Here is a 15,651-nt window from a genome sequence, read left to right as displayed (position 1 = left end):
TGCAGGAGACAGAAGACACGTGGGTTCAATCCCCGAGTTGGGAAGATCCCCTGGAGGAGGGCATGGGTAACCTATTCTGACATTCTTGCCTGGAGAATCCCACGGACAGAGGATCCTGGCAGGCTATGGTCCATAGGGTCGCACAGAGTTGGATATGACTGAAACAACGACTTAGCATGAACTAAAAGCTAAGAGACAGACATGGAACAGATTCTGCCTCCAGAAGGAACCAACCCTGCTAACCTCCTGATTTTGGGCTTTTGCCTTCCCAAATCATGAAAGAATAAATCTCTGTCATTTTAATTGAAAAATAAAACAAAAACCCACACAAAAGACATTGGGCTGTGCCATGCTTCCTAGAATACTAACTAAACCTTAAAAAAAAAAGCCAGTTCCTATTAATTTTATGTTTTCTTTCTAAACAATTATAGAATGGAAAGATGTCACATGTCTTTAATATTTTGGTATCTTGGTATTTAATAGTGAAAGAAATTATTCTTAATTATTTTAAATTAGTTTTTCAGAAGCCAATCTATTACTAAGGGTTTAGTTGCAGTTAGCTATATGATCCGGAGAAGGCAATGGCAACCCACTCCAGTACTCTTGCCTGGAAAATCCCATGAATGGAGGAGCCTGGTAGGCTGCAGTCCATGGGGTCGCTAAGAGTCGGACACAACTGAGCGACTTCACTTTCATTTTTCACTTTCACCCATTGGAGAAGGAAATGGCAACCCACTCCAGTGTTCTTGCCTGGAGAATCCCAGGGACGGGGGAGCCTTGTGGGCTGCCGTCTATGGGGTCGCACACGACTGAAGCGACTTAGCAGCAGCAGCAGTAGCTAAATGATCATACCATCTGTGAATATACTTAAAGTGAGGTGAAGCGTTAGTTGCTCAGTCAAGTCTGACTCTTTTCAACTCCATGGAATAAAGCTTGCCTCTGGCCATGGGATTTCCCAGGCAAGCATACTGGAGAGGATTGCCATTCTCTTTTCCAGGGAATCTTCCTGGCCTAAGGATCAAATTTGTGTCTCCTGCACCGTTGGCAGATTCTTTACCATCTGAGCCACCAAAAAAGTTTAATGAATATACCTAATATTTTCTTTAGCCTCTAGTAAGAATTTTCTATTTGTTCACTTGTTTTGCATTTGAGAACAGATACATTTCCAAGATCTATTGGAGTATTTTTTATTTTTGTTAATCAATGTAAAGGAAATAGACAATAATTAGAATAAAAGCTAACTTTCCCATCTGCAATAACTTGCTGATGTTTTCTGAGCCATTGTATTTTGTGACTACATAATGAACAGCACATTATGAAAGATGATAGGTTGAAATGGAGAGTCTGGGGACTTCAATTTCAGATATTAACCTGGTTTGTGTGATTTGATAGAGCCTCTTAACTTTTTTGGCCCTCAGTTTTCTACTCTATAAAATTCATAACTAAGGCTCTTTTGGCCCCAAAGAGTGACACAATTTAGCAAATATCTAAAGAGTCACATCTAACCCTTTGTGTCAGGAGGGAACCAAACATGTGTTTGTTGGGAAATCTCATGACACCCACCATGTTTCCACCTGGCAAGTAATTCTGGCACAGTTATCACCCACACCCAAACCTTTCTTTCCAGAATAGTAACACTGTGATTTGCTTTAGTCAGGGTTGTTATTCTTACTGGGGGTGCTATGACTGGGATAAAAAAGGTAATTAAGCCTACCAAGAAAGGCTGATTTTGTTGGCTGGCTGTAAGCCTAGGATTTAGGAACAATAGATGGGACAATGATGTGGTGTTTGGGAGCTGTTTTGCTCTGATCTGGGTATCATTCATAGGTTGAGCACAAAGCTGTTTTCACTGATAGTTAAACATCTGGCAATTGCTGATCAGTAACAATGAACTAGATGTCCTACTGAAATACCATGGCTCAGTAGGCAGAACATCGATTGAATTAGAATGTAAAAATATTTGTATCTAAATGTGTCTACTTTGCTATTGATTGGCCTTGTGAATTTGTTTTTATCCTTCAGTATCTTGGTATATGTGTGTATGTGTACCTGTATTGGTTTGCTCAGGGATGTAGATGCAGGAGATAGGATAGCTTTGAAAAGATGAGTTTGAAATATGATAACTGCCGGGAGCCAGCGTGAGGAACTCTGCCCATGGCAAAGGTCATGAGGAAGGAGGCTTGGCATACGCAAAGGCGTGATCAAGCCTCAGGAAACCCCCTGTTCCTGAGCATCTAATCCCAAAGCCAGAGTCTGTTTTATGCTCTCACCTACACCTCTGACTTTACGGGGGCTCTCCCCCATAACCGTTTTTCTTGGAGAAGGAGTAAACGTGCAGCTCCAAGGCAATAAAAATTCTTGGGTGTGACAAGAGTGTTTCAGCTTACGGACTCCTCTGAAGGTTATCTAGCCTGCCTGTATAGGTTCGTCTGGCCACATGTGATTGTTTACAGCCTCCCAATCTGAGAGGCATGAGATGTTTTAGACTTATTAAAGGCAAATTCTTTTGGGGAGTTAGAAATTATTAGTATAGTGTGTTGGTTAGGAATTATATTGGTGAAGGGTTTTTTCATTTGTTGTGTCAATAATTGCTGCTAATTCCTTGCTCTGGGTGGGACAAGGATGTCTCAGGTCAAACCTCTCTGCTGACAGACTAGCTTGTGTGACAGGATTATCCATACTCCTGCCACTAGGCACATGATTGTTTACTACCTCTCAATCATAAACAGCAGAGAGTTTTGGAGTATTTTGAGAGTCTTAATTAGCACAGGGCTTTTTCTTCTTGTTGAGTCAATGGCACAGAGAGTTTTGGAGTATTTTGAGAGTCTTAATTAGCACAGGGCTTTTTCTTCTTGTTGAGTCAATGATTGCCGCCAGGCCTCCATATCCTTAGGCACCTGGGACTATATTAATCAATGTATTTGGAATATAGCAAAGGAAATAATAGTAGTTTTTGATGTTAGCAATACTAGACTTTTTGAGTTAATGGATTTTCTCTTTTGTAATAGATCACTGTACTTTGTTATATATCACTGTGTCCTTGTTATGTAAAAATGTAACTTTATCACTATCTTAAGACTAAATAGATCTTAAGGGGAGCATTGGTGAAAGGATTTTCATTTGTTGGGCTGATGTTTGCTGCTAAATCTCCATGTTCCCTACCCTTATAATGAATATAATTAGCATATAGGAAGAAATAAGTATTAACCTTTAAGCATATAGGAGAAATAAGTATTAACCTTTAAGATTAATCATGTTAACCTTGGGTTAAATAAATTCCTTTCTTGATTGTAACTCACTACACCCTCACCCTATAGGAATGCAACTTTATTTGGAGGCTGGTGCCTGGTTTAAGAAAAAACACCCTTGGAAAAAGTAAGTTTTTGGTTATCAGAAAGAAAGGATCATAAAATGTCAGCAGATCTCACTCAAGGCCGGAAGATGATGTACCTTTTTTATACATTTATATGAAGCACCTGATTTTGATAAAGGTCAGGACTGCTGACTCCCATGTGACTCTGTATTCATCCCTATGTGTAACAAAAGGTATATAAGCAAACCCCCAAATTAAGAAATCGGATCAGTTTCTGGAAAGACTGATTCCCCCATGTCGTTTCTTTCTTGCTCTCTGCCTTCCTGGCTGAATTACCATCTGAAATGTGGGTACTCATCAAGCCTGCTAATTCTGCCTGGGCTTCTGAGATCCGACCGCGGAGGCCTCAGTGCCTCCTCTCCTTTGGGAGAATGGAAAGATGCCTGTGGCCTACGTAGGTGGTGATTGGTATGCCGTGTAAACCAGTTATTCAGCCTCTTTTCTCCACTAATTCTCCTACTACACTATCTGTTTCTAATCTCCCTCTATATCTGTAATTAAATAAGTTTTTTCCAGGACGCCAACTCCGTCCCCACCTTCGAATCACCCTGGATCCACCGGGGCTGGACCCCGGCAGATAACTTATAATATGTAGAGGATTAACCTAAAGAGATGGTCAAATTTTTTAAAAAAAATTCAGAAAACAGAAATGATAAAGCATATGAGAAACCTGAATCACAGTATATTTAGATATGTAAAGATAGTTGGGAAAGAGTATTTGAGATGTTTGAGAGCCTTATCTTAAGAAAAACAATATAACAAAAGATAATGTGAAAATGTAACACAGGATAGTTAACTCATAGATTTGTTAGTATATTATATATTGCTTTACTTTTACAATCTTTGGATAATTTTAGTTACACAAGTTCAGTTCTCTGGTTTGTTAACCAACCATATTGCCAGGTTCTAAGCTAAATTCAAAACCATATTCTTTGAACATGTTTTTCAACATATAAGAATTTTGCACAGTCCACTTCTATTTTTCTAACTCCATTTGGGATAAGTGCATGTACTCTGGTAGGAATGTGTCTTCATTGTGTGTGTGTGTGTGTGTGTGTGTGTGAGAGAGAGAGAGAGAGAGAGAGAGAGAGAGAGAGAGGGAGGATAATTTGATCATTAATTATTAGGCAACTATTTTCATGTACCTTCATTTAAGAACAAATATACAGGTTAAATGTAAATTAGCTGATACTTGGAATAAGATGGCTAGACAGCGATAATTCCCAAATCCTTCTAATCAAGTATATTTAAGGGTATTACAAGCAATAATCCTGTTTATAGTTTTTCATGAAATAGGAGAATCTGTTTTAGCAATAAGCTAAACTAATATTCTCTTTTCTTGCTTACTTGCTATAAGGCTCAAGTTTAAACCCCCTGTTCTAGAATGCTTTCCTCTGATTGTCATCAATACGCCTAGTTCCAGTTTTATTATTTTCTGTCACCATCTCTATTTGGGAGATGTTATGGTTCATTGCCTCTAATTCTGCTCTCAGTGCCTGAGTATTCTGCCCTTGGTCTCTGCCATACTGAAGTATAGAAGCATATTACATACCTTTTTTCCCCGGGAAGAGTAAGTTCTTAAGCTTTCATTAAAATACACCTTTTCCTTGGGTAAAAACTTTAATTGGATAATGTTTTCATGCAAGACTGGTGTCAGGCTCATTTGACCTGTGCAATTTCACCAGGTCCCATGATTAGAAGGACTCTGTCCTTGGTTACATTCTATACTGTCTTACAGACTTAATAATTTTTGAATAAGAAGCTCCATATTTTAATATTTAACTACTTTCTGAAAATTATGAACAGTAATATCAGTCTTGCAAAATGGCATTAATCTGAGATGCATAAGGTCATAGGATCACTTTAACTATATCCATTCCATTAGAGGTGAGAACTCAAAGCTTTGCTCATTGTATGGATCATTAATGGCTTACATGAATATTGTGTTTCATCTAAAGATTTTAAGCATTCACTCCTCTTCCCCACAATGGGACACAAACTGCAAATAGTAATGACCTTCTCATACTAGTAAAATAAATGTTAAAAACTCTGATACCAATGCCTTTACTTCATGATAATAAAATCTGAAAGAAATCTGATGAAAGTCAATGATTTTGTCAATAGGTGTACTAATTTACTTCAATTTTAATACTATGTCAGATAGTGGACTAACTTTAATAGAAATCTCTTAGGAAAATGAAAAACATGCATCATATTTTAGTTTTAAAGGACTGCTGGAAGAAATCATAATATATGGAATAGTGGTATTAGAGTTAAAGAAATAGAACCAAAGGATATATGTATATATATTAAAAATTTACTATAGGAAATAGCTCACATGATTATAAAGCGTTAGAATTTCCTGAAATGCTATCTGCAAGTTGGAGAACCAAGAAAATGTGCTGTATAATAAAACTAAGTCAAAAAGCTGAAAATAGGGAAAGCAAAGGTATAATCAAGAAATCTGAGGTCAAAAGATTAAAAACCTGGTAAGACACCACTGATGTAAGTACTGGAGTCTGTAGACCTAACACAATCTATCTGTGAAGTTTGAAGGAAAGAGAATATGGAAGTTCTAGCTCAAGAGAAGAGAGTAATTTAGTCATCCTATTTTCGGTCAAGTAGGGCCATGAACAGATTGAATGATGCTCACCAAAGTAATGAAGGTTGATCTACTGTCTTCAGTCTATAGACAAAAATATTTTCCAAAAACAAAACTACAGACAAACTCAGAAATACTATATACCACCTGACCGACAATTCCTTAATTGAGTCAAATTGACAAAACAGAAAGTTAATAAGCACAGTGCTTAAAACATCAATAGCTTAGAAAGTTTTAGATGAAAAGAGGTCTAGATCAAGGTATCACAGAGATTGCAGTCTCAGAATCTCAAACTAAGAACAAAGGCATCCATTACAGAGGGACATGACTCCAATAGCTACGGTGTCCTGCATAGAAGACATAGAGGTGTCTGGGATTCATCACTGGAGAGAGCCAGGGTCACGCCAGGACACGGGGAGAAGTTGGTCAGGTGCATCAAAAGAACACCACAAACCCTGCTCCAACCTTGATATGCGATGTTCCTGTGAGAAAATACGCTGGCGTGGGTGAAGCCATTCATGATGTGAGGTCTTGCAGAAGAAAGGCGAGTACAGTGAGGAAGCTGACTCTAGAAAGAGGGTGGTTATATGATCCTGATTTTTAAGTTCTTGACTTTGGCCCAAAAGAGGCTACAGTGAGGGGCCCACAGGACAACCTGCTCCCAGAGGAATCTGCATTTGAAACTGCTGGAAGTAAGCAGCCACAATTCCCGACATGGTATTGGGAGGAAAGGTCAATGAATCGTGCTTGATACCTCCAGACACAAGATAAGGAAGTCAGTCATCAAATGAAGATCAGAACAGCAGACAGAATTTCAGAGGCATGATTACAAAGGGAAAGGAACCGACCGTGAAATGGTCAGAGATCTCAGCCATCTATGCTTCAATGGGCTGGTGGGCCTACAATGCACCAGGTCAGGCCAAGAGACCAGTCTCTTAACGCTCAGGCTTTCTTTCATCCCGTTCCCTATATCTACGTGAGCAAGACTAGCGATGTCTGCACTCGAAGGAAGTGAGTCATCAGGCCAGGTCCGGAAGGGCGGGTTGAACGCCAAAAGGCATACTTACCACGGGAAAGGAACCAACGGGGAAATGGCCACAGATCTCAGCCGTCCCAGGATAGGGACACTGGGGAGAGACTTAAGCCCTGGCGATCGTGAAAACCTCTACGAAGGCCAGGGGTGTGGGCAGAAGATTGGACCAGGTGGAGCAGAGAGCAGGTGGAGGTCAGAGACAGCCCATTCCTTCCCGGCCTGGCTCTATTGGGGGATGCGTGCCTCGACTAGGGAGGCTTTGTGAATCTCCATGGAATAGCGCTCAGGGAGGGCGATTCTTCATGGAAGTGATGGACCTTGCAGGAAGAGGATGCGTAAAGGTGGCTTCTTCCCGAAATGAACGTCTGTACCTCACTCACCCCCACCACAGCCACCTTACTTCTGGGCTGGATGTCTCGATCAGGGTGGTAGGGAAACCTTCGCCTGGGCGGGGAGTGGATTTGTGTGGCTGGCGTTGGGGAATACAAGGGAGAGAAGCCGGAGGGTGTTGAGAGGGGAAGGGAGTGGGAGGGGGTCTGATTGCTTTTGCCCCTAGGCAAATTGAAGAGCATTTCCAGAGCAAGGTGGAAGCCTCCCCCATAGGCCGGCCCGCCGACCTATTTTCATGTCTGTGCCTTGGAGGAGAGGATGGTCTGGGGACACCCTGGAATGGCAAGAAAGTCTCCCAGAGTAGTGAACTCTCTGGGCTTTCTGGATTCGCCATCACCCCACAAGCCAGCCAGCCTGTTCTGAGGAGCAGGGGAGAGAGGACTTGGGCTCTTGGGCTGCCTGCTGGAAGGCTTTCAAAAGGCAGCTTTGAGAGACAGGTCTCCTGAGGACATGTCTACATTTCCATCGTGGCCCAAGATGAAGGGTTCAGAAACTGAGGCAGGAAGAATCCTGGGAGGCTGCCAGCAGCTGGCCCCTGCCTGCGGCCCTGGAGGCGCACCCTGGCCCCGCCCCTTGCCTGGGGCAGTGGGAGGAGCCCAGGCCCTGGCTGGGAGGCTACTGAGGCATCATCTGACTTCCGGGTGGGCGTGGCTTCAGCCCTAGCCTTAAATAAAGGGGCTGGGCCCAGCCTGTTTCAGGAGGATCCTGCCTCTTAAGGGATTGCAGCTGAGAGCGTTTCTCTGCCTAGGACTCTGCAGCAGGAAGGGCCCAGGACTCTAGCTTTCTGAGCTAGTCTTTGACCCAGCGCCAGGATGGACAAGACCAGGGCGTGGCTCCCGGACCAAGGTCCGAACCTGGGTGTGTCGTGGGAGGCACCAGGCATGCCCCTGGGACTGGAACCCAGCAACCCAGACTGCATCCTGCCGGGGGACCCAGCCCAGAAAGCCAGGGAAGCCTCTGACAAGGAAGGCAGTGAGTCCGTGCGTCAGGGCTGCCCACAGCCAAGGGCAGGTGAAGAGGCAGACTCCTTCTCATGTCCCCCTGTGGCCAAGAGATGGAAAGTGAACACCAAGGGCAAGAGAGGCAGGCAACGGGAAGTGGATGAAGAGGAGGCCCAGAAGATGAGAGCCCTCGTGGCTGCTATGAGTGAGGAGCAGCTGAACCGTTACGAAGTGTTTCGCCGCTCAGCCTTCCCCAAATCCACCATCAAACGTCTGATCCAGGCCGTGGCCGGCACGCCGGTATCCCAGAACGTGGTCATTGCCATGTCCGGAATGGCCAAGGTCTTCGTCGGGCAGGTGGTGGAAGAAGCCCTAGAGATTTGTGAGAAGTGGGGCGAGAAGCCCCCACTCCAACCCAAGCATCTGAGGGAGGCTGTTCGCAGGCTACGCGAAAAGGGGCAGATGCCTAGCACTAAGCACAAGATCCTCTTCTTATAGGCCTGAGCCCGGGAGGGCCTGTTCCTGAGCAACCTGGCCCTGCGGCCGACCAGCCTCTTAACCCTCAGGCTTTCTTCCACTACGTTCCCCATACGACACCCCTGTCCCATCCCCGAGGCAGCTCCTGCATCCCGTGGACATTGCCACCAGGATGGGATTTCACCAGGATGGATCAACTGCCACAAAGGGGAGAGAAGACATCCAGCACAACTCGAGAGCTGTTCCTTTGAAAAGACCGGTAACACACAGAAGCATCTCTCGCCCGGAGGCATACTGGGGAGAGACCCGAGACCCAAAGTCTAATTCTTTGAGAGACACGACCTGCCACAACTCACCTGTGAGAACAGACCCCTGCCTGTCTACCAGAGAAGCTGAATCCATACACTGTAACCATGCCTGACTGGGAACACCAGGCCCTGGTGGGTTCACTCAGGGAATTCTAGTAAAGCCATCCAGCTGACATATGAGCACCTCTGTGATACGCCATCCAGGAGCCGGAAGCCCAGGGAATTATTTCAAAGTCACTGCGGGAGCGAAGCCTTGGTGTTCCTTCGCGGAGGCAAGGCCTTCCCAGAGGACACCAGACAAGATCTCTCACGCGGAGAGATGCCAGTGCGCTTCAGTGCCTTTCAGCCAACCACGTCTGGCCGTGGGCAAGAGGAAGCCTAGGCCTCTGGAAGTAATGGATTGTCTCCCAGGCGCCCAGGGATGTCTCAGCCTTCAAAGGCCAGGGGATGGGATCCCCGAGCCATCTGCGGTCCTGAAAGGAAACCTCACAGAATCCTTCCATGGGTGGGGTGAGGGTGGGGGGTTGAGATCCCAGCCTTTGACCAAGTCTCCCACTCACCAATTCCTGATCACATTTGGGCAGGCGGGGCTAGGCGACTGGATCAAAACCTTCTTGCAAAGAACCAGAGATAAGAGCCTTGCACCAGAAAGGTGAGGAAGCAGCGAAGCTCTCCCAGGTAGATCCAGGGAGAGGCAAGCCTCTGTCCTGTCCACACGTGGTTGCTCCATTGGGCCGGCGGGCCTACCTCATGCCCCAGGTCATTCCAAGTCAAGAGACGGAGTCCAGGAGTTCATATCTGGAAGAAAGCCTCCTGTCTTCGGTGGATGGCCAATCAGAAAGTCAAGGCCCCATGGACCTTCATTCCCCTGGCGTCTTCATTCCCATGGGGACCCTTCTACCTTGAGTTTCTCTCAAATGGGGGTACAGTGTGTGGGCCCACAGGACATGATGTGCACACAGGAGTCTTACCTCGAATCTGCCTTCCCAAGTGCTGGAAGTCAGCAGCAACCAAACGCCCTTGAAGCCTGGGGATGAAAGGTGAGTGGATCGTGCATGGCGACTGCTTAAGCAGGACTAGTACCGTCCACACTTGAAGGAAGTGAGTCATCAGGTCAAGTCCGGAAGGGCGGGTTGAACTCCAAAGGCATACTTACTACGGGAAAGGAACCAACGGGGAAATGGCCACAGATCTCAGCCGTCCCAGCATAGGGACACTGGGGAGAGACTTAAGCCCTGGCGACCCTGAAAACCTCTACCGAGGCCAAGGATTCGGACAGAGGAAGGGTGGACCAGGCAGAGCAGAGAGCAGGTGGAGGTCAGAGACAGCCCATTCCTTCCCGGCCCGGCTCTATTGGGGGATGGGTGCCTCGACTAGGGAGGCTTTGTGGAAAACTCCAGGGAATAGAGCTCAGGGAGGGCGATTCCTCATGGAAGTGATGGACCTTGCAGGAAGAGGATGTGTAGAGATGGCTTCTTCCTGAAGTGAATGTCTGTACCCCCGCCACCCCCCCCCCCCACCACCCTATTTCTGGGTTGGATGACTTGATGAGGATGGTAGGGGAAGGTTCTCCTGGGCAGGGAGTGTATTTGTGTGGCTGGTGTGGAGAAATAAGAGGGAGAGAAGCAGGAGGGTGTTGAGAGGGGAGGGGAGGGGGGGATGGAAGAGGGAGGGGCCACTGATTGCGTTTTCCCCTGGGCAAATTGAAGAGCATTTCCAGAGCAGGGTGGAAGCCTCCCCCCTAGGCCCGCCGCCCTATCTTCATGTCTGTGCCATCGGGGAGAGGATGGTCTGGGGCCACCCTGGAATGGCAGGAAAGTCTCCCAGAGTAGTGAACTCTCTGGGCTTTCTGGATTCGCCATCACCCCACAAGCCAGCCAGCCTGTTCTGAGGAGCAGGGGAGAGAGGATTTGGGCTTTGGGGCTGCCTGCTGGAAAGCTGTCAAAGGCAGCTTTGAGAGATAGGTCTTCAGTGGGAGGGGCCCATTTCCCCGCTGTGCAGGGTTGGCTGAGGGGATTACCCAACTTTTGGGTGGGCGTGGCTTCAGGGACCTTCCCCACCGCCCCCCTTCGCCAAGACTCTTACATACAGGGCCTGGGCCCAGGCATGTCTCAGGCGGATCCTTCCTCTGTGGATGCTGAGGCTGAGGTTTCTTTCCCGCTGATTTTGCCTCAGGGAGGACCCAGGGCCCGAGCTTTCTGAGGTAGGGGACTTGGTACCAGCGCTGGGATGAAGAAGCCCAGCACGTCTGGGAAGCACCAGGCGTGCCCCCAGGCTTGGATCTCAGCCACCCAGGCCGTATCCTGCTGCAGGACCCAGCCCGGGAAGCCAGGGAGTCTTCTGACGGAGAAGGTGGGGAGCTCAGGCGTCAGGACTGCCCTCAGCCAAGGGCAGGTGAAAAGGCAGGCTCCTCCTCATGTCCCCTTGCGGCCAAGAGACGAAAAGTGGACACTGAGGGCAAGAAAGCCAGGCAACGGGAAGTGGACGAAGAGCAGGCCCAGAAGATGAGAACCGTCATGGCTGCTATGAGGGAGCAGCTGAACTGTTACGAAGTGTTTCGCCACTCAGCCTTCCCCAAGGCCACTATCCAACATCTGAACCAGGCAGTGGCTGGCACGCCGGTGTCCTGATTGTAATCATAGCCATGTCTGGAATGGCCAAGGGGGCCATTCGTCTTTGGGGGAGGTGGTGGAAGAGGCCCTGCTCCTGTTTGAGAAGTGAAGTGAGACGCCCCCACTCCAACCCAAGCATCTGAGGGAGCCTGCATTTGCAGGCTAGGCGAAAAGATGCAGAGGCCCAGCACCAAGCACAAGAAGGTCCTCTTCTTCTAGGCCTGAGTCTGGAAGGGCCTGTTCCCGAGGAACCAGTCCCCTGGCTCACCAGCCTCTTAACCCTCAGGCTTTCATTCCACCCATGTCTCCCACTTCTCACCCATCCCTGAGGTAATTTCCATACCCTGTAACCTTCAGTTTGCCTAAAGAATGAAACAGTGTGTGTGCTCACAGGAGAAACTATGAGCACACCTAGGTTCGGTGCTAGAATGCTCCAAATTTTGGAATCATCTGTTACCTGATGCCTCCTGGGGCATCAGGAAGAAAGATCATTAAACCAGGGAGTGGTACGTCCGGACCGGGTTAGGAGACAAGTAGTGTGGGCCCTCGCAGGAAATGAGTCGTCTGGTCAAGGTGAGATCTGCCTGTTAAGCTCCAAAGGCAAACGTTCCAAGGTAACTAAACTAGTCTGTGGATGCAGACACTCCATTGCTGTCCCTGGCAAGCTTGCATGTTAGTCATGTTCACAATGCAAACAATCCTTTTTCATGGTTGCCTGCATGACCATTTCATCAGAATTATTGTGCTCTCCTGTTTTTCTGAGTTGCATGGAAAATGACCTATGTAGAGAGTCTGGTTTTGGATGGTGAAGACACTTTGTAGCTCTATCTTTCCCCATGGAAGTACAATATAATATAGAATGGTGGAAAGTCCTCTAATGTTAGTGCTTAGTTGGAACTGAATGGTGCTGAGAATCATGGCTTTTCACATAGTTTGCCTTGGATGGAGGAGGCAGTTGAACTGAGCTGGGCTTTGCTTTTTTTCTCTGCAACGTTTGTGCTACCACATTACTTCTACCTATTTGCTGAATATAATCTAAATAATAAAGAGATGTGAATGAGTATATGATATAGGGTATAGAAAGCAGACTCAATGGGAGCAAGGAAAGACCTTTATACTGGTGTTTCAAAGACTGAGACTGGTATGAAGAGTCACTGTTTTCCTTAATATAGTGACCAAGAAAAAGCACATATTTCTTTTAGCTCTGGAAATGCAAATTACCCAATTCCTTATGTGCAGATTTTAAAACATTAAGTTGATTATTATTATTATTTTCTGATGTAATCCATACAGCTTACATCTACTCAAACAAGTGTTTTAGACCATTAATATTTATTTCTTGCCTACAAATCTGTCTTTGTTTGAAGAAACATTTGTTGATTATTTGCCAAGATTAAGCACTGAGAATACAATATAAATAAGATATGATTAAATAACGATTTACAATCCATTCTGAAGGAGATCAGCCCTGGGATTTCTCTGGAAGGGATGATGCTAAAGCTGAAACTCCAGTACTTTGGCCACCTCATACTAAGAGCTGACTCGTTGGAAAAGACTCTGATGCTGGGAGGGATTGGGGGCAGGAGGAGAAGGGGACGAGAGAGGATGAGATGGCTGGGTGGCATCACCGACTCGATGGATGTGAGTATGAGTGAACTCCGGGAGTTGGTGATGGACAGGGAGGCCTAGCGTGCTGCGATTCATGGGGTCACAAAGAGTCAGACACGACTGAGCGACTGAACTGAACTGATATTCAAGTAGCATGTAAAAGATAAATTGCATATATATTGCAGCAAGCATTAAAGTAGAGGCCTGGATAAAGTATTGTAGTGCAGTAATAATAGAAGGATGGAGTAACTGCTTCTGCTTGCTATTTGATTTTGTGGGTGAAGTCAGAAGAGTCAAAGACTGAAAGGTAGGGAAAGGGGAGATAATAGAAAAGAATGTTCCAGCAAAGAGAAAAAGAGCATGTATAGCCGTAGCATAGTGTGTGGGAGTGGTCAAACCAGTCAATTTTAAGGGAAACCAACCCTGAATACTCATTGGAGGAACTGCTGCTGAAGCTCCAGTATTTTCATCACCTGATGGAAACAACCCACTTACTGGAAAAGACCCTGATGCTAGGAAAGAGTGAAGGCAGAAGGAGAAGAGGGCACCAGAGGATGAGAAGGCTGGATGGCATCACTGATGCAATGGACATTAACTTGGGAAAGCTTCAGGAGATGGTGAGGGACAAGAAGGCCTGGTGTGCTGTAGTCCATGGGGTTGCAAAGAGACACGACTGGGCAACTGAACAACAGCAAGAAGTGATGAGCTTGGATGACCCTCATTATTTCAGCCTTGCCAACCTCTCCAACCTCTGTCATCTGCTGCAGTTTCCCTCAAATGTGGGAATTTTTTCAGTCTCAGAAGTCTTCTCACTTTGAAGTATTCATATATGCTGCATTTCTGTCTGAAAAGTGTATTTCACCTGACTCTTCTTTCTTGCCTTTGTCCACACATAATCATGCTTGGAAATCTGCTTCCTGTCATTTTCCAGATTAAGTTCAATTCAGAAAGACCTTCCTTACACCTCTGACCTACTTAAAAATTGTGGGCTTCCACTTGTTATCCTCATTTTAATTTTTTTGCATGATATTTGTCACAATTTAGAAGTATATAAATGATTTATAATGCACATAATTTATCATTATTTTTGTTATCTTGGTTTTTGCTTTCCTCATTGACTTAAAATTCCCAACCAAGTTCCTAGAATATTTTTAGTCTCCTCAATGTATTTCAGAATTCTATTAGTATTACTCTCTTCAGATTCTGGTGCCCAGAGGAGAAATCAGGTTTAAGTATGAAATTTAGGATTATGTTTATAAAGATAAAATTTTAAATCCAGGAGAAGGGGTGAAATCACCTAGGAAGAAAATAAAAGGGTCAAGAGAACTCATGACATAGCTTGAGGATCATGTAGGCTCTGGTGGGAGATGGGTGAGGTCCAGCTTGGATATTAACTGGCTAACAAGCCAGGATGTCTTACGGACACCTGATTTGATTTCTTCTCTGTGATCTAGACTAGAACATCAAAAACTCTTATCTAATAATCACATCTGCTTGTCAAAAAGGTACCTCAATATCCATGTGTCCGAAGCTCAATTCCTGGTCTTCCTCATCAAATAAATTTTTCCCTCCCCATGTGTCCTTCTTACCACTCAATCACTATGCCAGTCAGAAATGTGGGTTATTTTTGACTCCTCTTTTTCTGTCATCTCTATTCATACATTACTCAGTACCAACTGTGATAGCATTTTGAAGCCTGTATAAAAAGTGTCTGACAGAGAAATTGTTTAGTTTGGATAACCAGCTCTGTCTTTCCTGAAGAAATAGTTTTTGACCTGAAGTTGAAAGCATTATTTTCCTCATTTGAGTGGAAGGATGGGGAAGAAGGAAAGTGTCTCTAGAGAACTGAACAGTAGTCTTGAGTAACATGCATAGTTGAGAGAAGGGAACTTCAACATGACTACAGCAGAGGGAACAAGAGAAAGTATAATATGGGAGGAGGTGGAGAAATTCTGATTTTAAATGCTATAGGGCCCAAGTGAAGCATTCTAAGCTGAGGGATGACTAGATTCAGTTAAAAATGTGCAATATCATGTTGGCTACTCTGTGGACTAGGAGGCAGGTGGCATATAAAAAGAGCTGTGGGAAAGCTACCTGCAAACTGAATGCATCCCTGTGATAAATGATTGTGGTTTGGACTGAGGTCCTTGCTATGGCAACAGAGACAAGTGGATAGATTCAGATGTGAGTGGTTAAGTTGACCAGCAATTCGAAATTTGGCTTTATCTGACATGTTTGCTTGGGCTTCCCACTACTTCCACTGTCTCATGCTTCTTCTAGTTGGCCAGAGTTCTTGCTATTGCACTT

The 15,651-nt window shown here is 45.5% G+C and overlaps 1 protein-coding gene across 1 annotated transcript; it reads left to right on the top strand.

The window, feature by feature from the left end:
* The first annotated feature begins 6,002 nt into the window (after positions 1 to 6,002).
* LOC106991650 (transcription initiation factor TFIID subunit 11-like) lies at positions 6,003 to 8,837 on the top strand. The gene is made up of 3 exons (XM_042233640.1): positions 6,003 to 6,030; positions 6,602 to 6,637; positions 8,446 to 8,837. The coding sequence occupies exons 1-3, from the start codon at positions 6,003 to 6,005 to the stop codon at positions 8,835 to 8,837; spliced, it is 456 nt and encodes a 151-aa protein (XP_042089574.1).
* The last annotated feature ends 6,814 nt before the right edge of the window (positions 8,838 to 15,651 follow it).

Source organism: Ovis aries, chromosome 16, assembly GCF_016772045.2.
Source record: "Ovis aries strain OAR_USU_Benz2616 breed Rambouillet chromosome 16, ARS-UI_Ramb_v3.0, whole genome shotgun sequence".
Classification (NCBI taxonomy): Eukaryota; Metazoa; Chordata; class Mammalia; order Artiodactyla; family Bovidae; genus Ovis; species Ovis aries.
This window is presented reverse-complemented; position numbering and strand designations above follow the sequence as displayed.

What these genes read in the sequence shown, in the direction of transcription:
- LOC106991650 (XM_042233640.1), top strand. Translation starts at nt 6,003, where the DNA reads ATGAACAGATTGAATGATGCTCACCAAA. An exon ending in ATTGAATGATGCTCACCAAA is followed by an intron (nt 6,031 to 6,601) that starts GTAATGAAGGTT and finishes TTGGCCCAAAAG; the next exon opens with AGGCTACAGTGAGGGGCCCA. An exon ending in CCCACAGGACAACCTGCTCC is followed by an intron (nt 6,638 to 8,445) that starts CAGAGGAATCTG and finishes GTCCCCCTGTGG; the next exon opens with CCAAGAGATGGAAAGTGAAC.